Source organism: Corythoichthys intestinalis, chromosome 13 (genome assembly GCF_030265065.1).
Source record: "Corythoichthys intestinalis isolate RoL2023-P3 chromosome 13, ASM3026506v1, whole genome shotgun sequence".
Classification (NCBI taxonomy): domain Eukaryota; kingdom Metazoa; phylum Chordata; class Actinopteri; order Syngnathiformes; family Syngnathidae; genus Corythoichthys; species Corythoichthys intestinalis.
Window position 1 is genome coordinate 28,145,961 of NC_080407.1, and position 24,257 is coordinate 28,170,217.

The 24,257-nt window shown below is 40.9% G+C and overlaps 1 protein-coding gene across 2 annotated transcripts in view; it reads right to left on the bottom strand.

The window, feature by feature from the left end:
- Positions 1–24,257, bottom strand: part of LOC130927903 (gastrula zinc finger protein XlCGF57.1-like) — a 50,976-nt gene that overhangs the window by 16,646 nt on the left and 10,073 nt on the right. For both annotated transcript variants that reach the window (XM_057854015.1, XM_057854016.1), the window contains exon 2: positions 15,835–15,942. In XM_057854015.1, the coding sequence (XP_057709998.1) occupies positions 15,835–15,942 (108 nt within the window). The remainder of the gene's footprint in view (positions 1–15,834; positions 15,943–24,257) is intronic.

Sequence of the window (24,257 nt, forward strand, 5' to 3'; positions counted from 1 at the left end):
CACGTTTCACAAAAAGAGCCAGGAATGGGCACACGCTTACTCACCCGCCGGTGTTCTGTCAAAAACCAGCGAAACGAGCTCCAAGAAGCGAATTACTAAGTACTACTGTGCGCGGTGAAATTATATTTTATTCGTGCTTGTAAAACACATAACTGTTGTGATACTATATTCATTTGTGCTGTGATTCCCGTGTTGAGTCAAAATAAGCGGCAGGCTCTCGGATAGAGGCCCGCCCCTCGCATCGAGTCCCTCGTCCGCCTGAGGCGCGCTGTTTTCTGCTTGGGCTGAGGCCGGCCTGACGAGTGGTGGCCATGATTCTTGCTTCTTCAAGCTTTTCAGAAATACGCCATGGGTGTAGCCACTTGTCACTCAAACATGTCTGACCAACAGCGAAGAGCACCATTTGTGTCAAAATGATTCAATATATTACTGCAACAATTGATCGATTAACTCAAATAATTCGATTACAAAAAATCTTGAAATATATTTTTGCTGCTTCGGGGATTAAATTAGAGTGGTGTTGTAATGGTTTTGTTTTGAAAGTGTTTACATCCAGTTTTATTGATTTGGGCGAAATCACTGTCCTCTAGTGGCAATGGTGAATATGACATTTCATCAAACATGGCTGAATCCAGCTGCTCCTCGTTAAAGCCAAAATAGGAAATGTTTTTGTTTGACCTAATATATTTGTTTATGCATTCTTTATTTAGTTTAGAAGTATGTTTAATATTTTTTGTGAGAATATTTGATTTTTTAAAGAGCTTTTTAAAAAAAAAAGACTTTATAGCATTTAAGGAGCATACGGCAGGAGAAAAAAAAGCCTTAAATAGCATTATTATGTGAATTAGAATCATATTTTGAGACGATTCGACTATATACAACAATTTAGCAAAGCGCAGATGCCGAGAAATTAGTCTTTTAACCTGCCAGTTAATCACACCTACCATTATAGGGCTCTAGCGTCCCCAACAGGTGGATGACGTCAGCGGGACACTGAGCTCATCGGTTTTACTATTCAGCCCATTGAGGGGGAATTATTAAGAACGAGGAAAATGCGACGAAGAGAGCCGCAAAATGTCATTGTTTCAGTCTCTCTACGCCAATATTTTTACAGGACATTCTTTTTATCCAAGTATTTTTCCACAATAGCTAAATAAATGGCTTGAGAAGGACCAGTCAGCCCGTCAAGGGGGAAGTATTCACAACGAGGAAAACGTGACGAAGAGCGCTGCAAAATGTCATTGTTTCTGTCTCTTTACTTCAATATTTTTACAGGATATTCTTTTTATCCAAGTATTTTCCCCAATTGCTAAATAAATGGCATGGTCATGACAAACAACAGTCTTGTGCTAAATGGAATATGAAATAATAAAAATGCACTTATTCAGGACATGGCAAAATTACTCCATAATGGTCAAAACTGTCGACTTCACCTTTACTGTCGCACCTCCCGAACGATATTTTATGACACCTAAATCGGACATATGTCATTTCCCTTCCCTGGCTTCGGAGAATGTAAACAAACCAAGAGGCGTGACAGCTAGCCGACATGCTAACCCGAACCGAGTGATGTTTCAAAGTCTTCGAAGCGGAAAAATCACACATAACTAGCCCGGATTATTTGACATGACGACTGGGTTTTCAATTGTCTTTGTGGACCGGCAAACCGCCCGGCGGAGAGCAATTTATAGCTTGTTCCCCGGAGGAGGGCGGCTGCAGTTGCTGTGCAGCTAACGTGCAGCTAATGTGCATGAGGAGAGCTTTTTACATGCCCATCAATGATCAAACGTAAGTAGTCCTTTATTTAAAGAAAGTTTGTAGTGTTTACTTTGTAATCGCTGTATTCGTATTTGACACAATACAAAACAAGATGTTTACTCACTTCCTCGTAAGTCCAATAGTAGGGCTTGTTTTGGCCAATATCCACGGTGAATGGGAACCTTTTGAAACACCAAAAAGGCGCATACGCCTCTCCCTTATAAAGCAAGATTTTTCTGCAGCCGTTTGGCTGGCGTGATGCGAAAAATAAACGTATTCATCCGCAAAATCAGCGGAATCCTTAGTCCTCATACACAACAGTACGGCTGTAGTGAAGAGGACGCCTTCAACCGTACACGTCACAGCGCCCTCCTCCTCAATGCAAGACCGAAGCCGGAAGTCACTCATTTTCATGCCGCGGGATTAAAAAAAAACTAAATAAATATAGCGATCGCTTCCACACACATTCAAGCGGTCCATATCATTCAGGAGCATAAAATACCGCTTCGCACTTTAAGCTAGCGGACTTTTGCAAGTTAGCAAATTGTTCTTTTGTTTTACTTACTCACATTTTTTTTCTTCTCAATACTGTTTGAGGCTGAGCTCAGGTATTTCAATTTTAATGTCACATATAGGCATGGGCCGGAATGAGATTCTGAAAATATGATAACCTTAGGCAAAAATATCACGGTTTCACGGTATCACTGTAGTGCAATTACAGCTGAAAATTTGTTAGAGATATTTGGATTAAAAACAAAAAACTTTTCCATTGAATATGACTTTTAATTCCTCAAAACATTAGCAAATTGGAATATAACTATCATGTTAAGTTGAAATAAAAAAACAAAAATTTTGAATAAAATTAGAATAAATGCAGTCCTTTACGAGAGCTTAAACCCACAGCTCAACATTATTGCCAACAGAACACAAATAGATTTTCCATTAAAGGGTATGAAAACACTAAGGGGCTGTGAAGTATCAATAGAACCGTTATGTGGCAAGATAACAAATATTAATAAAGTAAAAAAAATCGCATTCATGAGCAATTATCGAAAATAGATCGAAAATTACGAACATTTCCGAAAGTATTCTGGAAACAGCCGAATGGGGCGGAGACGTCATAACAAGGAAACAAAAGGTCGAGGCAGGTGCCATCGTTGTTTATCGACGAGAGTTGCATTCGTGTTTTATTAAAAAATCGCTAAAATGGTTCAAACCTGTCATGCTATGTGTTTACAAATAGCCATTTGTCGCAATGTAGTACCCATGAGTTCCTGAACGCGAGAAAAATAGCTGGACTACGCAGACAATGAGTAAATTTCGTCAGTGCTAAGAGGGCTAATTTTGCAGACCCAGCCTCCGGCACGGTTTCGTGTGGTGCACATTTTACACCTGAAAGCTATACGAATTATGGACAAATGATAACAGGTTTTGCTAAGAAATTAATGCTGAAAGCAGATGTGGTGCCCACCTACACGCGCAGCCACCTAAATGTCCCGAGATAACAAGAAAGAGGACGATGACTGGCTCTGATGACACCACCCCACCAACCCAGGCAAAGCAAAGGAGGGAAATGGCCAGAGTGAGTACTCTTTTATGACAAAAAAAACATATCACGCATTGGATATAGGACTGGACACATGTATAAATTATCGCTCGTAAAATATATAGAACAAATCCTCTAATCCCATTCATATTTGTGTCGATTGGCCGAGCGAAAACCGATGATAGCACATTAAATGATAATTATTCCATACATTACTTTATTTTGCGGTCACGCAGTGTTTCCCACCTATGAACGAGACTGTGTAATCAGATGCGTCAGTCATCCGATTACACAGCTATAGCCCACTCCACTCTACTACCCGCGCGAGCGAGAGCACGCGCGTGCGTGCGTGCACACACACAGACACACGCGCCAACAGGTCGCGCTCATACTGTAGAGCAGGGGTGGGCATTACGTCGATAACGATCGACCAGTCGATCGCAACGCTAGTGTGGGTAGCTCGCAGCATCAAAAAAAAAAAAAAAAAAAAAAAAAAAAAAATTTTTTTTTTTTTTTTAAATGTACATAGTTAATTATGTTATGTGAGCAAACATAATTTACCGTCCATTTTTCATTTATATATTTTTAAATGTACACAGTTATTTGTGTTTTGTGAGCAACATAACCTCATATGTTGCTCACAAAGCATAATTACTGTAACTGTACATTTAAATTTTTTTTCTTTTTTTTAGTTCACCCTCCTCTCTTAAGGTAGATCGCGGGAGGTTGTCTCATTTAAAAGTAGATCTTGGAGCAAAAAACTTTGAGCACCCCTGCTGTAGAGCCTAGTTCGGGCCTAAAAAAGCCAGCCCGACCCAACACGGCCCGCTGGTATTGAGGCCCGACCCGGCCCGAACCCAATCAATTAACTAGATTTGCAGGCCAGAGCCCGAAAAACCCGATTTTTAAAAACATTTTAGCTGTTGGAGTGAGGCGGAAAAAAAAAAAAAACGCAGCAATTTATTTTCATTTCTTCGAGCTGTCAAGTTTTCTTAATGTTTAAATAGTCTACATATTTTTATAATCATTATAAAAACATTTACACAACGAAATAACGCTGGGAAAGTTTAATATATATAAAAAAAAAAAGGATCACATTTGTGTTGCCTTTGTGTGCATAAATAAGTGTCTTTCGTAACGAATTCACAGCTGTCAGAAAAAAATGCAAGTTTACTCAATATCCAAATAGTCTACATATTTTATGAGAATTATAAAAGCATTTACACAACGAAATAACGCTGGGAAAGTTTGTTAAATATATTTCTAAATGTGTGGGATATTGTTCTCACATGGACGCGTCTCTCTGACAAGGAGAGGGAACAGCAGCAAGAGAAAAAAAAAAAAAAAAACTACAAATGCTTTGAAATAACATTCTTTATTGTAATGACAACAATACCAAAAAATAAATTATAAAAAAAAAATACAAATGAAATAAAAGCTTTTAAACTGCGGGCTGGCCTTGACTGCAGTCTGCAACTTGCGGCCTCATGTCCTGCTCTTTATTCCTGTGAAATAAGGGAAATAATTAGACCGGCTCAGACTAAAAATGGCAATTTGAACCGCAGGATATTATGGCTTACTTACAGTGTTTATATTTTTCTGGTCGCCGTCGTGCAGGAATAAGATTGCGTCCACTCGCAGGTTTCAGTGACGTTCTCCGCTGATCTATTGTGCGGCCTGCAGCGCTCAAAACTCTCGCAGCTGCTGCTGCTGCTGCTGCTGCTTGCAGCCTAGCAGGGATGCACAACACTTTTTCTTGCCATCTTGGAAAGTTTTGGATATATATTTGTTGCATTCGACGAAGCCGACACAGTTTTTTGTTGCATCTTCCGTGATTAATTGAAATTCTTTCCACACCTCACTCCTACCGGTGCATTCTTGCCTCTTCCATTCCCCCGTCTTCAGTTTGTTTTTAACTTCTCGCTGCTCCATATTGAAAAAGAAGTACCATGAGGATGAGGAGTTGTGGAGTTGTGTACACGCGCAAGGCGCCAGAACAGGAGAGAATGAAAAAGAGGGCGGTGCCTCGGCCGTGCGCAAGTGCTACAGCGGGAGAACAAGAAGAAAAAGCGGGCGGCGCCATGGCATTCATGTGCGTGCGTGCACAAGCAAAAGCGCAATACAGAGAGCCTGCTCTCCATTTTTAAAAAAAAAAATAATTTATTAGTCCGGCACGGCGGCCCGACCCGACCAGACCCAAACATGAATGCTTAACATTTTGGGCCCGACCCGACCCGACATTCGGCACAAGATCAAACCTAGACGGGACTACTAGCCTGGTACACCAGACTCATAGCTGTGCTGTGAAAGTGAAAGAAAGTGAGGAGCAGGTGAATGACATAGGGGTAGCAGGGGAGGCAGCTTCCCCTGAAAGAGGGACAGCAGGTGAGTTTGACAGCAGAGAAAGGGGAAGTTGCTGAGCGTAGTTGAGGAGCTGTTGGTGTGCCTAGGGAATAATTATTTTGTTCATGCCATGAAGGTCCAGACAAACACGGAAAGTCGTGGAACGCTGAATGGCTGCAAATGCCTCAGTTTAAACACTGGCTCTACAAAACTCCACATGGTAAGTTTTCATTTGGTATTAGGGGGATTCCATACTGTGAACATTTCCATATCTTTCAAACCTAACTCTTTAGCAAATGATAAATTAAGCAAAAATAAATGTAGGTTTTCTGTGATCATTTGTTTAAATATAAACATATGTATTGTAGATTATGGCTGTAAAATATAAATTTAAGTGGTTGGGTCAGAAAAGGGGTCCAAATGTATGTAACAAGTGCCATTATAAATACAGTTGATTATTGAATTGTTCCTCCGCTTGGTCTCAAAATGCCCTAAAGAGATACACCAGGCTTGAAAATGTACACACACACCCTACCCCGAGGGTCAGAGACCCTCCCACCACAGTCTCCTAAAATCCTGTGGGAAACACTGGTCACGGTGTATCAGCTTCACAAAAAGAAATGCAAAACAAACCATTCGGTGTTTCTGTTGCCGCCGGTGTTTCATCAGTGTGATGCTCCCCTCAATGATCCTTTCATTAGGCTGCATTGGCTTTCGTTTGGGCTCAAATTGATAACCCAAAACACCAAAGAAAGGTTCATAACTCTCCTTGTCACCTTTATAGAAGAATGTTCGTTATGTCGGATTCGTCGCTGCAACTAGAAACAAAATTGTCCGCCATCATCGCCGCCATTCAGTACTAAGCACTGAGCCGGTTGTTTCCTTATAGTGACGTCACGCACACAATATGCTAGATTTCCGGCATCTCGGGGGCGGGTCGTTTTAGCTTGACAATCGACCTAATTTCTATCATTTTCTTGGTGTTGCGATGTGTGTAATTACACGAAGTGGCATGATATGAATTCAAAAGGCATGCGTTGATGGATAAATGATGGAATATTAGCATTTCCCCAGGTGTTGTCATACCCTTTAAAGGGAACCACAGATAAAAAGACATGTAGCCCTTAAAAGATAAATGCTAGTCCGAGTAATAAAAATTTGATATTAAAACCTCTCATAATGTTTTCATTTTAATAAATTTTGTAAAATTTTAAATACAAAAAAATAAACTAGTAGCTCGCCATTGTTGTTGACCTCGCAGGGCGGTGACGTCACAGGGCCACGCTGTCGTACTTCACAGTCACTCTAACTATATAAGGTAGTGGTTTAAATTAGAGCTGTCCCGACTAGTCGACGTTGTTGACGTCATCGATGGCGTAAATGCGGCAAAATATACCGTCGACGGTGCTCTGGATTGACTCCGGACCATCTCCGGCGTGCCGGTGTTGTTGACGTGTGGGCGCTCCCGTCAAGGGTGACATTTCACGCGGGGCGGCTATTTTTCGGCACAACACTGGATATTTGAGTGCAGTGTTTCCCACCAATGAAAGAGACTGTGGCGGCCCGCCACAGTCTCGTTTGGGCCCGCCACAGTCTCGTTTGCGCCCCCCCCCCGCCGAAAAAAAAAAAAAAAAGATACTAATCAGATGCGTCAGTCAGCCGATTACACAGCTGTAGCCCACTCCACTCTACTACCCGCGCGAGTGAGAGCAGCATTTTAGAGTAGTATTTTATTTATTTATTTATTTATTCATTTAAGAGACGCAAGGGGAACGAGTAGGAAGAATGGGAGAACGAGCGAGATAGCGAGAGATAGCGGTCGCATGTCGTAGCAGCCCGCTGTTATTTTGTTATTGTTTTTCTTTATTATTGTTACCACAATCAAGTGGGTAAGCAAATACAGACTTCTCTCCTTCTTCCCCATATCCGGGGCATTACAATAGTTTGGATCGGACTTTTCGGCGAAAGTGAGCGGTGGACGGCCGTCTTGGACGGAAAGCAAACTTTGATTGAACTTGCGCAGAGAGGCGGGGCCCAAAATAAAGCCTTGCTCTATTTTCAGAGCGTTGGTCACAGTAAAGTATTTATTAGTTCAAGCAGAGTAAAATGATACATATTCACGGTACAAGAACGTCGTTTCCGTGTCCATCGATTGGTAAGAAAAGGCTGTTTGTACGAGTGACGTGTGGGCGCTCCCGTCGGGGGGACATTTCGCGTGGAGTGGCTATTTTTCGGCACAACACCGACGCGCCAACTTCAGACAATTACGGCTGACGAAAGTTGGATAAATGCGCCCCCCCGCCCCCCCAATTTCGCGAGCTCTGGGACACTCGAAAAATGACTCTCATACCTCTCCTTGCTAAGTTAATGGTACCTCGATGTGCGTTTGTGTGGAAATTTAGTTCACGAACAACGGGGAAAAAACTATTCACCTTCTCACCGAATCAAGAAAAACTTTACACGGCCATTAGAATTCCCCCAGTCCTGTAAATGGGTCAGTTGACAGAAGGACTGTTATTGTTGTGGTAATGTAGTACTTATGAGGGTCAAATAAAAAGGAAAAAGGAGGGCTACGACGGCGGTCTGAAACCCGCGGCTCTTGGGCCGCATGCGGCTCTTTAGTGCTGCTTCGGAGCTTTTTTTTTTTTTTTTTTTTTTTTAATGGAAAAAGATGGGGGAGGGAAATATATTTTTTGTTTTAATAGGATTTCTAGGAGGACAAACATGATACAAACATTCTTTCAATTCATTAATATTGTAATGAAGTTAAACTTGTGGTGTCATCGTACAACAGAGTAGTCACGTGGTGCGCTATAGGATCCACTGCAGGGAAAATAAACATTTAATCATGAAGGCTAATTATGTATTTCTAGCCAACTTATTCATTTTTATAGTAGGCTAATATAGCTAGTATTGATAATTATAAGGCTTGTACAAGGCTTTTAATTTTTTGCTGCTCCAGACATACTGTATCAGTTTTTTTTTGTGGGGGGGGGGGGGGGGGGGGGTCAAATATGGCTCTTTCAACAGTTTGGGTTGCCAACCCTGAGTCACTACGAGATGTAAGTCGTACTATTGCTACGAGAAAAAAAGTCGCATTATTACATAGGGTAACGTAGCTGTAATCAGCAAAGCATTTAACATACATGTACCGTAGCTGAGAGCTATAACATTAGCCTAGCTAATGAAATAGTTCAAATATATCTTTGTTATGGTTCTTCTTGGGGGAAAAAAATAATGAAAAAAAAAAAAAATTCGCCGTGGCACGACATGGTGTGGCTGTCCGACTCCGATGCAGCCCACCACCACAGTTTCGAAAAATCCTATAGTCAGAGAGCCTCCCACCACAGTCTCCTAAAATCCTGTGGGAAACACTGGAGTGGCAAATTAAGAGCGCTGTGCTTCAAACTCGTCCTGTTTATGAAAGTCGATTGTCATATGCTGGCATTGTGCAGTAATGAGCAGATGTGACTTCTGTGCCGTTTGCTAACTTTTTTAATGCGTGCACACTCTAGATATCATGAAATAGCAAATTAGATGTGCTACGTCCCATGCCATTGGCTACGTGAGCCCAGAGTGATTATGGGGGATATAGTCCATATACTACATCAATAAATTATAAACCGCCATGACTGAATGGAAGTTAAGAAGGCCAAATCAATCCATACCAGTGACTATAGATAATGCTGCAAATATTGTTAATTCAGTACGTGACACGGATAGATTGTGACCACAAATAGGATGTCTTGCTCATGTAGTAAACCTAGCTGCTGAGAGAGCTGTAGCAATCAAGTGTGCCCCGCCTCACTTTACAAACAGTAAAGATTGTTCTCAGCACTTTTATACTAAATTTCTTCAGATCAGTAAGACGTAAGCACATAGATATTATGCACTAAAATGCATGTTTATATGATGGCAATTTAATTTTTGCTCGTTTGCCAAAAAAAAAAAAAAAAAAAAACGAAACCAAAAAATACAGGTTTTTTTTTTTTTTCAGAGCATTAAATGTATTGAATCAGATCGGAAATTGTGTGCCCGTATCGAAAATCGTACCGAACCGTGACTGAACTGTATCGTTGCATCCCTATGGAACACCATTGCAGAAGCTATGTGGGGAAAAGTTTTCATTTGCCTAAGTGCTTAAATTATTAACTGCAATTGTATTTTTTTTTTCTTGAAAAACACATTTTATTTATTCTGTGTTTCTGTGCGGTATTAATATTGTTGTCTCTTACTTCAGAGGCATGGTCTATTGTTTTTAGTTGTGATTTCTTATCGTGTTTAAATGGGTGTACTTGAGCTATTAATATATGCTGTATTCTCACTGTTATTGTAAACTTGTTTAAAAAAATTGGGGGGGGGGTGCAATAATATCGCATATCATAATTTATTAGATAAATTATCGTACACTAAAATTTGTTATCGCGACAGGCCTAGATAACGGGTTAAAAAAATACATGTGGATAAAGTTTAGAATGGCGGGTGCTTGCGATGCAAGCGGCTGTTACCGGCATGCCCATGGCGGCCGCCGTTATTCTCAATGTGACCGGCATTGTCAGATTGAGCAGAGAGGAAGAAAGCAAGAGAGGGAGCGAGATAGGTGAGAGTTGGGAAAGTGCACGGGTAGCGCTGAGAGTTAAGAGGCTGCGTCCGCCACGTTTTTGTTTTGCTCAAACAAAGTATCCATAAAAAGCCATCCGACGCTTCTTGGTGTTTTTATGCACGCTGCCGCCTTCCTGAGGAGGAAATCGGACGAACAGACGACAACGAGCCAAGTGAATCGCCGGTTCACTCCTCACTATGGTGAGGAGTTGAAAACACCGCCAATTACCAAGAAGGGCAGAATTGATAACACGGTGAAAGCGGCATAAAGCCAAAAAAGCAGACCAGAATAGCCAGAGCCTGGAATTATTTCAAGGAAAATATGGAGGGTGCCACTGTGTGTACTCTTGGCTAAACTGAGCTCGCATACCATGATAGGACGTCGGATATTAACGAACACTTGAAGCGCCGTCACCCAAATGTAATTTTGGAAGACAATAAGAAACAATAAACTAGTGGATTGTAAATCCATACAACTTTCTATCGATTTTTCTTTTATTGAAGTTGCCTTTATGTGCGTTGTATCAACGAGCATTTTTATTGAATAAAACAATAAATAATATATATATATATAATTATATAATATTTAATTTAATTATTAATAAATTTATTAGGATCATGGAAGCTCCCACTTGTGGAAAAAAATATATATAATATATATCCTGTATATACATAATATAATAAAAATATACATGGAAACACAGCACTGGCCTTCTTACTGTAATCCATGACTGCACTAATGTTAGTTACTTTATATTATAAAGTGTTATTGTGTATATACATATAGTAGTATACTATAAAATACTATAATTTTTGTTACTATGATTATGTGTGCCTTTCATTCAAAGTAATATTTCAGTGTGCTCTCTGCTTTATCTATTTTCAGGTTAAAACAAAAGTTGAACAGTTTTTCCCCTCCCCACAAAATGCGGAATGCACACACGAAAGAGCATCTGAACTCACACAAAGTATTCTGAAAATGATTGTTCTGGACATTGCAATTCATTTTAACATTTAGAACAATTTATACAATGGCATACCACAAAAAAAGTAAGAATTGTTTTGACTCCTGTTAAAAAGGTGAAGTCGCAGTGTTTCCATTTACATTTTTTGCACTAGTTCATGCTAGCAGCATTTGACCTTGTTGTTTGTGATTCATTATTGATGTTTATGTTAGTTAGTTATTTATACGTTAAAGGGTATGAAAACGCAAAGGGGGTGTGAGACATCAATAGAACTGTTATGTGCAGGGGTGCACATAAGTGGTCCGCATGCGCGCATGCGTACTGGACGTAGACAAACGCGCGGGCACTCAACGGATTCCATACACTTTTGCGTGCCGATGGCTGACCACTGTATTTGCGGCGGACACAAGAAAATCACTTCTCAAAATGTCAAAGAGGCAGGCCCCACTGAGCACCGGTAATTATTTCCGTGTTCCCCCACCCCCGTCAATAGACAGACAGATGAGAGAGACGTCACCGGAGCTACCGAAAAAAAGGACATTTGCTGAAAAGTGGCTGTACCATGGCTAGAAACAAATGATGCTTGCACGGAAATGTGGTACAAAATTTGACGTGAGTTTTCCAATGTCGCTAATAAAAGCAGCGCATTTTATGTAGTAGGGTCAAAGAATTTCAGCCATCCAAACTTTGAAAAGCCCGAAAAAAACAGAGCATGTGGCACTTAAGCAAACTATCGATGTCAGACAGCACCCCACTCGCCCTGCACAGCGCTATGCACTGACAAACGTGTTTTTGCTCGCATTTCACAAAGCTAAACAGTACGTTCAATGAGCTCTTATGAGGAGGAGGGCATCCCACTTTTACAAAGGCTTGGAGTTAATGTGGGAGCCGCATAATGCCCTTTATTTTGAATTGGTGCTTTTATGTTTATTTCTTTACATTTCACTTCGAAGTAATGGCAATTTTGTTGTGCCAGTTGATGTTAATCGAGCATTAATTGTTAATATAATTAATTAAAGGTAATTGGCTCTAAGTAAAGCTTGTCATAATTTTATCGCATCAGGCGGGTCGGCTCTTAAGCTCAATGAGGACCAAGTCACATCTCCAGGTCCTCCTCTGAGAACCTGGGCAAAAAAATTATGTGAACCCCTCGTTATGTGCCAAGATAACAAATATTGATAAAGTTAACAAAAAAATCAATCACATTAATGAGCAATTATCGAAAATGACGAACATTTCCGAAAGTGTTCCGGAAACAGCCGAATGGGGCGGAGACGTCATAACAAGGAAACAAAAGGTCGAGGCAGGTGCCATCGTTGTTTATCGACGAGAGAGTTGCGTTCGTGTTTTATCAAAAAATCGCTAAAATGGTTCAAACCTGTCATGCTATGTGGTTTGCAAATAGCCATTTGTCGCAATGTAGTACCCATGAGTTCCCGAACGCGAGAAAAAGAGCTGGACTACGCAGACAATGAGTAAAGTTCGTCAGTGCTAAGAGGGCTGATTTTGCAATTTTACGGGGAAAAGGGAAACTGACGAGCCAGAAGATGTGCCTACAACCTCAAAGAAAACAAAATTTATGCTACTTCCCAATCACTAAAGACCCACGAACTGCGAAGGAGTGAATTCGTGACCCGTATGTGAATAAATCGAGTGATTCGAGCATGTCTGTGGAACAGGAATATCAGCTCGTACAGATCGCAAATCACGGCGACTTAAACGTACATTTGAGACAACTCTACCGAAGTTCTGGATTAAAGTCATTTCGGAACATCCCGACATCGCTAGGAGCGCGCTGAAAACTGTGCTACAATTTCCAACATCGTGTATTTGTGATGCTAGCTTCTCTCACTCTCCCATCTCGGGACCATCTCGTCTCAACGAAATGAACTCAGCCCTCCCACTGATTCAGCGGGTGAGTTGTATTTTTTCCCTGCACTTAAGACGACGGGGCTAAAAACAAATGCTATTTTATATTTGCTGTATTTTTCTGCCGCACATTGCCGGTGTTCTGACAAAATTGGCATGCACGTAACGTTAAAAAGGACCGCGAATGCAGCGATTCCTAAGTACACACTACAAACTTTCTTTAAAGAAAGGAATATTAACTTACGTTTGCCATGTTTGGCGTACACAACAACTGCACGTAGCCCTCTCACTTGCACCTCTCTCAAGCGTTAATTTACGCCATTTCCGTGTTGCACATGTATGTTTGTGATGTAAATAGTTTTTTAGCACCATTGTTTTGCGGTCACGGTGTATCAGCTTCACAAAAAGAAATGCAAAACAAACCATTCGGTGATTCTGTTGCCGCCGGTGTTTAATCAGATGTGATTGCTCCCCTCAATGATCCTTTCATTAGGCTGCATTGGCTTTCGTTTGGGCTCAAATTGATAACCCAAAACACCAAAGAAAGGTTCATAACTCTCCTCTTCACCATTAGCAGAATGTTCGTTACGTCGGATTCGTCGCTGCAAATAGAAACAAAATTGTCCGCCATCATCGCCGCCATTCAGTACTAAGCACTGAGCCGGCTGTTTCCCTATAGTGATGTCACGCACACAATATGCTAGATTTCCGGCATCTCGGGGGCGAGTCCTTTTAGCTTGACAATCGACCTAATTTCTATCATTTTCTTGGTGTTGCGATGTGTGTAATTACATGAAGTGGCATGGTATGAATTCAAAAGGCATGCGCTGATGGATAAATGATGGAATATGAGCATTTCCCCAGGTGTTGTCATACCCTTTAATAAAGAATTTAGGTATTCCAAAATGAATGTTTTTGGTGAATTAATAAGCTTCAACAAAAAAATTCATTATTAAATAAGTAAAAAAAAAAAAAAAAATTAGTCGACTAATCGTAAAAATAGTCGGCTGACTAGTCGGGAGGAAATTAGTCGTTTGGGACAGCCCTAATTTAAATACACCACAAGGTGTCATGGCAAATTTTACATAAAGAGGACATCAAGCAAATGAGTGCGTTTTGTCCCTCGACTGACGCAGTAGCTCACTATTGTTTTTTTTAGACTGGGTCTATTGTGATTCATTTGAGTGTTGTCTTCACAAGACTCCTGAAAATGGCTCCCAGCATCAGAGTTTGTGTATTGTGACTAAATATTACCATTCAGTGTATTTGTTGAGTTAAAGGAGTTGCTAAAATGTTTAAACATAATTTGACCAAAGTCTGAGTAAGTTTTATGTGTATTTTGGGCATCTATTTTGATTGTGAATGCCACTTCTCTTTGCACTGTTGTGTTAACTGTGTGAGAATAGGGCCTCGATAATACAGATTGAAGCACTTTTTTTCTTGGTGACATTTTTTGAGAGGTATGAGTATTCATTTTGTAGTATTTTCACTATATGATACTTATGTGTGTTGTGAAAGAGATTTATACCCCTTTCCCACTGGCCAAAAAACCCATGTCAACCCACTAACAATCGGCTGTTGGTGGCAGTGGGAAAGGTGCAGCGACCTGCCTCGACCCGTGTCAATCAACCCGCAAAGCGACCCATGTTAAAATCACCTCTGCTCTGATCGTCATGCAGTGTGAAAGCAAAACCCCGGGTCAACAGTCAACACCCTAATCTACGTGGTGACGTAGGCTCTTACGTGATGCGTCATAAAAACGTGCCAGTCGCCTCCCATTTAACATGCCCCACAACCGTAGTTACGTTGATGCTCACAACAAAGCTAGTAGAAGAAGAAGGAGCCAGTAGCGCACCACATTGAACAACATGTCCCAGCATTGGAAAGATGACGAGACCTGCCAGCTCCTTTCCATCCGTGGAGTAGAGGAGATTCAGCGACAGATGTCTGGGACCGTGCGAGACACAGCAATTTATGAAAATATTGCTGGTAAATTAAAAGCTCGAGTCTACGACGTCGCCTACGTTGCCTCAGTACAAGCAGAGTGTTGATCCTTTGCTGCATTTCGACCATTTTGAGGGCTGTAAAAAGCATGAAAACAGAGAACACAAACGGAAAGGAGGCTTCCATGTTGCTCTACATTGTTTACTTCCTTAAACTGAATGAATTCGGTCGCACTAGCGACGCGCATCTTAGCGTGGCGACGTCACGTAACCTTATGCACGGCTAAGGAGGGGTGGGGGGTTGGACGGGTGAAAAAAGAAACGGCTTTTTTTGTCAATGGGAAGGTGCCAAATGCCAAGTTGCCCCCTCAGCAGCCCCCCTCCGCAAACATGTTTTACATGTCGGTTGGCCCTCTTCGTCTAAGCCGTGGCAGTCTATAACTTTTCTGTAGCCGAAGTATTCCCATACCAGCGATTTTGTTTTCTTCAATAGTGAAAAAGTTCAGGAGTTTCACCTCCTCCAGCTATCGTGCACAGCTGACTCACTGACACTGAGCAACAACCAGTGGGTGAGGGTTAAGCCTTGCAGCTGCAAGCGAGGGATTTCTCCCTGCATTTTTGGGACATAAAAAATAGCTAATACCGGAGGGACGTTATGAAGGAAAATTTTTGCGGTTTTGAAAACCGTGACGTTTTCATACCACGGTATACCTTGAAAATGGTAATTGGCAAATGTCTAGAAGGTACAATATTTAATTTATGCCTAATCTCCAAAAAGTATATATATAAAAAACAAACGTGGGATGACCTTGAAGGTGTATGAAGTCTTTTCCCTCCATGAAGCATGGCGACTCTTCCTCCTCCTCCTTGATGCATGCAGACTCCTGGTGCTCAGGAAGATGAGCTTGGCTGACATCTGCAAGACCACAAACACATGGGCTTAGTCTTATTTCTTCATTTGCAAACTTGTGTCAGGCAAACTGCAAAGTCAAAACGCCATTAAAAAAGAACAAATGCAAACTGCCACAACAGGAATGGCAATTCTGAATACTTCGCAAAAGAAAAAAAACGCATGGAAATTGGCCAAAGCGCAATTGCAAATAGCCACGCAAACGAACCTCAATAGCCCGCAACACGAATGAAAATGGCTCGCAACACGAATGCAAAAGGACATAGCCTAATTTCTTCGGAAGTAGACATAAGGACTACAACTCCCGCCCTGCTGCTGCCTCCGTAGGGGTGGTCATACAGCAATATATACCAAAGTGTAAATTGGTGAGGGATGTGACGGGATTTTGCTGTGGTCAGGGTTGCCAGATGGGAAAGACCGTCTCCAGCCCAATTACAGCGTAACCCCAATCACAGCGTAAATAGAACAGAAAGCCTTTATTGTCATTGTAGCGAGTACAACGAGAGTCAAAGCTTCGCCATAACATGCACCACATCAAACAAAAGCAAAAGTACAACAAGGCTAATATAAAAACACAGGTTCCAGTGTACACAAATTGGGAATGAAGTGAATAAGTGACAAGTAGCGATGTAGTATAACAGTGCATATATGACAATTTACAGTACTCAGACAAGGAGGCAAACGGTTGACCTGATATGATGTAAACGCTGCAATGTAACTGCAAATATTGCCTATGCCAGTACCCAGAGTGAGACAGATGTCTGAAAACAATTTACTTAGCGAGATGCATGTGACAATGTTGTGGCATTAGCAGTGCAATGACCGTGAAATTTCGTTCAAACTTGAGTATTGTGACAACTCTAGGGAAGAAAATCTGTGGGGGACAACAGGTTGAAGAGGTGGAAGCTGGGGTGTATAGTCTTATAGACCCTACCCACCGACGTCACAAAATCACGTGCTCGCTGTATGGTTCCGCCCCCTTGTCCGTCATTTTGTGTCTGTATTATCAATGGTCTCAATTGCTCGAGCAATTTATAATGCATTTCATGGAAGACCCGGTGCTTTCGGATGCCGTAAACACACCTGATGCGTTGCATAAAAGGCGTTATGTGGAAAAGCTTCAGTTTATCCATTCGCCAGATCCATATTTGATGCCTAAATCGATGTTTTTCGACCCGCTGTCTCCGCCGTATTTGCCTGACATCTGCTAGCTAGCCTGATATGTACAACTATCTTGTCCACACAAAATCAGCCTATTCTCACGAAAGTTTGAAAAACTTTAAGAGCTTGGAGGCTTATAAATACTTCGTTGCTGGTTGGGTGAAACAGGTCCTCGTCCACGAAAATTCGGCAGGAATCTATCTTGTGCTTGGAAAGGTGAGTTACGAAATTTTCAATTCAAAATCTTTTGTTATTGCTAACATCCACTGTCAAGTCTAATGTATTTCATGTCGTTTGTCAATGGAGTTAGGGCTTTTAATGTTTATATGGTTTAGCGATAGCACTCTCACTACATACATACGTGTATGTTGTCGGCGATTAGCCTAGCAATGATCTTAATTGTGGTTGTCAGCCCAAAACCCTCTAAATATATATTAAATGCATCTTACCAGATATAAAATGACTACTACATAATCTGTGATAATCGTTTGGAGCCCAGTTTTCTCGTCGAATTGCAGCAGACCATCTCGCTCTCTTCTCTCCGGGTCTCTCGGAATCCGGTAGAACTTCAAGTCTCTCCGTCTATCTTCTCTGTTATTGCAACCGACCGCCACACACGCCTTCACCATTTTGATTATTAATGTTAACGAGCAGAAAAACACGTCGTAAATAGGAGGAATGTACGTAGCCGTAACAGGTAAACATGATGTGTTGACGGACAATTGGGCGGCACCAGTCAGGAGGAAGGAGTTGTGACGTCACGTGGGTAGGGTCTATATGATGCTCCTTGCCCTTCCGAGGCACCGAACGGTGTAGCTGGTGGACAAGAGGGCAGCCGATGACTTGTTGTGCCGTTTTGATCACCCTCTGCAATTTCCTATCCGTTTCTGTGCAGCTTGAGTGCCACACTGATACAGCATAGGTCAGCAAGCTCTCAATGGCTGAGCTGTAGAGGGTCACCAGCAGGATGGTGTCGAGTTGCTCCTTCCTGAGCACTTTCAGGAAGTGTAGTCTTTGCTGTGCCTCTTAACCAGTGCAGTGATGTTTGTTGCCCAGGAGAGGTCAGCAAAAATGTGGACCGCAAGTCATTTGAAGGAGTCCACTTGCTTCACAATTTTGCCGTTGATGTACAGGGGACCAGGGTTGGCTTTGTGCCATCGTAAGTCCATGATGATTTCCTTCAGGCTGGTTTATACTAGTGTGACAAAATATCGAAATGTTGATATATCATGATACTTGCACCCCAAGAGGTTATCGATATGCTCATGCCAATAATCAAGACATCGTTTTAAAAAGGTGTTAATGTTTCCAAAAATAAACAAACAAATAGATGGTATGGTCATGACAAATAACAGTCTTGTGCTAAATGGAATATGAAATTAAATAAATGCATTTATTCAGCACGACATGGCAAAATTACTCCGTAATGGTCAAAACTGTCGACTTCACCTTTACTGTCGCACCTCCCGAACAATATTTTATGCCGCCGTAGTTAGGCAGGCTTTGGTCATTTCCCTGCCCCCCCAGCTTCGGAGAATGCAAACAAACCAACAGGCGTGATAGCCGACATACTAACCCGAACCGAGTGACGTCTCAAAGTCTTATTTTCGCTTTTCGAAGCGATAAATCACACTAAAACTAGCCCAGATGATATCCCACGGTGGCAGGGTTGTCGATTGTCTTCGCCGATTGTCAACCCGCCCGACGGAGAGCAAGTTACAGCTTGTTCCCCTGCTACTACGGACAGGAGAGCTCACCGGGGAAGCAGCCAGAGAGTACCGCCAGACAAACCGGCCGACGTCAGAGAAATGCGTAGCTGCCACAACACGGCAACATGAATACAATGAAAAATAATGCTCTACTACAGGGCGACGACGTAAACAAAGCGATGCGTGCAGTTGTTGTGCAGCTAACATGGCAGGATGTGTCTGAGGAGAACTTTTCGACATGTCTGTCCATGATCAAACGTATATAAATAGTCCTTTATTTCAAGAAAAGTTTGTAGTGTTTACTTTGTAATCGCTGTATTCGCGGACATTTTTAACAGAAAATTGCCATTTCTGATGGGGTTGAAAATTTGACAGAACACCGGGCACACAAAGTACAAAATACATCATATACAAAATATGATGTTTACTGACTTCTTCGTAAATCAAATGGTCCCACAGTAGTAGAGCTTGTTTTGGCCAATATTCTCGGTGAACAGGAACCTTTCGAAACCAGAAAAGGCTCACACACCTCTCCCTTGTGCAGCAACAATTTTCTGCAGCCGTTTGGCTAGCGTGATGCGAAAAATAAAATGAATTAATCTGCAAAATCAGCTGAATCCGCAGTCCATCTGCATGCTATAAAGCAATGCTGTATAGACCCTACTCACGTGACGTCACAGCCACGCCCCCGCGCCATGTTGTCCGTATACTCGTCATGTTAATGCATTAGCGCTTCGTAAATTCCTCCTATTATGGCGTGTTTTTCTGCTCGTTAACATTAATGATCAAAATGGTGAATTCATGTGTGGCGGTCGGTTGCAAAAACAGAGAAGATAGACGGAGAGACTTGAAGTTTTACCGTATTCCGAGAGACCCGGAGAGGAGAGCGAGATTGACTGCTGCAATTCGACGAGAAAACTGGGCTCCAAACGACTACCACAGATTATGTAGTAGTCATTTTATATCTGGTAAGATGCATGTAATATATATTTAGAGGGTTTTGGGCTGACAACCACAATTAAGATCATTGCTAGGCTAATCGCCGACAACATACACTCAGACGTTGTGAATGAACTACCTGAAAATATATAATCATAAGGGGATAATAAGACAGTTGTCATACAATTAATTTACAATTTCACTATTGAGGTCAAAAGCCAAAAAATAAATTCAACTAGGGACAATCTGGAGTAGTGCTATCGCACTTCATATTTATTCCATAATATACAGTGCCTTGCAAAAGTATTCGGCCCCCTTGAATCTTGCAAACTTTCGCCACATTTCAGGCTTCAAACATAAAGATATGAAATTTAATTTTTTTGTCAAGAATCAACAACAAATGGGACACAATCGTGAAGTGGAACAACATTTATTGGATAATTTGAACTTTTTTAACAAATAAAAAACTGAAAAGTGGGGCGTGCAATATTATTCGGCCCCTTTACTTTCAGTGCAGCAAACTCACTCCAGAAGTTCAGTGAGGGTCTCTGAATGATCCAATGTTGTCCTAAATGACCGATGATGATAAATAGAATCCACCTGTGTGTAATCAAGTCTCCGTATAAATGCACCTGCTCTGTGATAGTCTCAGGGTTCTGTTTAAAGTGCAGAGAGCTTTATGAAAACCAAGGAACACACCAGGCAGGTCCGAGATACTGTTGTGGAGAAGTTTAAAGCCGGATTTGGATACAAAAAGATTTCCCAAGCTTTAAACATCTCAAGGAGCACTGTGCAAGCCATCATATTGAAATAGAAGGAGCATCAGACCACTGCAAATCTACCAAGACCCGGCAGTCCTTCCAAACTTTCTTCTCAAACAAGGAGAAAACTGATCAGAGATGCAGCCAAGAGGCCCATGATCACTCTGGATGAACTGCAGAGATCTACAGCTGAGGTGGGAGAGTCTGTCCTTAGGACAACAATCAGTCGTACACTGCACATATCTGGCCTTTATGGAACAGTGGCAAGAAGAAAGCCAATTCTCAAAGATATCCATAAAAAGTCTCGTTTAAAGTTTGCCACAAGCCACCTGGGAGACACACCAAACATGTGGAAGAAGGTGCTCTGGTCAGATGAAACCAAAATTACTATACTAGTGTGACAAAATATCGAAAAGGTGATATATCATGATACTTTGCATTTCAAGAGGTTATCAATACGCTCATGCCAAGAATAAAGATGTAGTTCTAAAAAGGTGAGTGTTTAAAAATCAATTAATTAAAAAGGAACCAATAAAAGTTGCTACCAAAATCTTCCACCATAAGTGTCTCAGTTAACTCTATGGCTGCCATTGATGGCGCCAGACGCCCAATCCATTAAGACTGGAAAGGGTGAATGAACATTCGAAACGAGCTTTCACAGACACTCTTTCCGATTTTTGGGGCATTTACATTCTCTTCATTTTAGGCAAGGGCGTAGGTTTGGTCTCGATATTGGTAGGGACCAGTGTTGTTAACGCATTAATTCCCAGCCATTTTTACCGGTGCAACACCCTTCGCTCCCAGCCGTTTTACTGGATTTCGACTGATTTTGCAAGGCCCACAGAAAATTCTATTGCTATATAAACATGAAACCCACCAAAAGAAAGATTAGACTCTCTTCTTTCAGCAGGCATGAAAGTTAGTTTATATCTTTTTCCATTCTTTAGAAATCAGCATTAGAAAATAACTTAGTTTGAGCAATTTTCCAAGTTCTGATGAAAAAAACAAATTGAGCTTTTTGTGAAAGCATACATTTCAAACATAACTTTTACTTTAACACAGCAATTTTTTGCTTTAGTTACATCCCAAACATCTGAATAATGTTTTCCTTTTACAAAATAAAAAACAACAAGACAAATAGAGCTTTCAATAGCAAAGTAACAATTTATTTACACATAACTAACTGAGATGACGCTGTTGTGGCCGCGATAGCCGGATAAACTTTTCCCTCATGCCGCCTGCCGCATAAAGATGGGATTTTTTTTTAGTCTCTGCGGGGCCTGCTCGGCGAGCAGCACGAACTCAACGACATCGTCCGCTGCACTGGTGGTCCCGGTTGTTCTGCTCGGTCATCCAGCGCCTTGCATCCCGGGCGTCCTCTCTGTTGTTCTGCTCGGTCATCCACCGCCTGGCATCCTTCCGCCCCGGTCGTGTGGCCTGGCCGTTCGTTGCTGTTGAATCGGGTTGCGGGTCTTAACAAATGTGCTACTGCCCTCCAGTGGCCAGTTTTATTGCTTTAAAATGGATTTTCAGCTTTGAGCTTCGGAGCTCAGTTGAATCAGAACCCAGAGATGTCTCTTATGAAAAAAAACAACAACTAAATAACGTATAAATACCTCTTTGGGACACTGAAACAATTAAAAATAGAACGTATTTATATGTTTTGGGGAGCAAATGAGTTCATAATGGCTTTAGAGTATTACAGCGTTATTTTTATCAGTAGCGAGTAATAATTAATTATTACTAATTATTTTTCCCATCTTTGCAACGCTGTTAGTTACTGAGGATGTAAAGGCGTGCGTTAAAATGCGTTACTACGTTAGGTTGAATGACGTTAGAAATGTCTGAGAGACAAGAGTGTGGAGACCAGAGAGGGAGAGGGGTGGGGGGTTTTGACGCCGTTGCAAATGCCTAGATGGCTCGGAGCATAGCATTCGCGTTCTCGCTAGCATTGGCATTTAGCGTGGCGAGTGTCATGTTAAACGCTTGGGAAACCTTTTACATACAGTTCGTGGCGTTCAGGTGGGTACAATTAATTAAAAATAACAATGTTTTTCTGTTCGGTATACATTATAATCACCAAGTGGGCGTAGTGCGTGAATGACGTATCCATAAACTGTGTGTGATTTTTCAAAAAAATCAAAATAGAGCAAAGATAGAAGAAGGAAGACTCAGCGTCACCTACAAATTGAAAAATATACCTATATATATTAGGGGTGTGACGGTACACACGAGTCAAGCTTCAGTACAACAGGAAAAAGGATTTTTTTCTTGCAGCATTTGGAAGTTAACGTTTGTATACCATTACACTCATGTATGTGAAATTTTTAAGAATGTAAAAAGGGTGACCTATGTTTTTTTGGGGGGGGAATGAAAAAGACAGTTCAGTTCAGTCAATTACAATAACCATAGTTGATGTGAAAGTCGTTATAGAATGGATTATGTCATAACGTGTGGAACATGAGAAGTAACATCAGTTATTTTGCCGAGTAACTAATTACTCTTATGTGAAGGAAACTGAGTTGCTAACTCAATTACTTTTTGGGAGGAGTAATTTCTAACTGTAATTGATTACTTTTTTTTAAAGACAGATTAACAACACTGGTAGGGACGCTATAACAGCATAACCTGCATGTACACTTTTGTTGGGAACCGGACATTAATAAAACAAAACAGATTGGGTGAACGGCGATCACGGCTACATTTCTCACCCATACGAACCTAAATAATTGATAGGCTCAACGATTAATGCAAAATAAATCTGTATCGACTTATACTAACTTTCACACTGCAAATTTACAGTATAACGTCTTAATCTGATAATTTTTCTTAAACCTAGTCGAATAATTTTCTTTATCTTGTTTTGAGTTTTAAAGGCTAGTTAACAGATTAATGTGTCAGATTCTTTCAATTACTTTTAGTAAATATTACCATTTGTTCTTTTTAAGCCCATACATCTAAAACTGGTCATTTTTCACCTAAATCAAGAAAAAAATCCTTTCAAATAATGTTTTGAACCATATCCATTCTTGAATTAAGAACATTACTGACAAGTTTTTTAAGATTAAATATAGAAGCTTTTTGCTTAAAATAAGTCTGTTAAGTTTATTTTCAACTAGCAATTTTTCATATTTCAAGAAATCTGAGTAAAATTTACTTGAAACACTGGCAGATAATTTCACTTATTTCTAGTAGATTTATACTGAAAACAAGGGGAATTTAAGTTTTTTTTTGCGGGGGGGTCAGTTTTAAGGAGGTTGATTTTTGCAGTTCATATGCATTGGTTATTCAGGGATTTAAGCATTTAATCACAAGAATTTTCACTGGAAAAGCTCTTTGTTGTGATAAGGGGGCTGACTAGCATCATTCTTTGACATATTTACATAAAATAAATGCTAACATTTTTTGCTCTTTTAACAAAGAATGGTAACTGTTTACGTTCATATCTATAAAGAATTTGGGCATTTAAACATTTAAGCATTTTTAACGAAAAAAGCTCTTTGTCTATGATACCACTCGTCAGCTTTGACGGCAGAGCCAACAATGCAGGCCACCTCTTGATCGGCCCCGCGCTCCGTGTCCCCTCAATATCATTATGAAGTCTATGATTAAGGAAAATAAATGCTAACAGCACATTGTTTTTGCTTTTAACTAAGAACTGAGATCGGTTTACGTCCATATCTATAAAGAATTCAGGGATTTAAGCAGTTATTCACAAGAATTTTCTACGGAAAAAACTCATTGTCTGTGT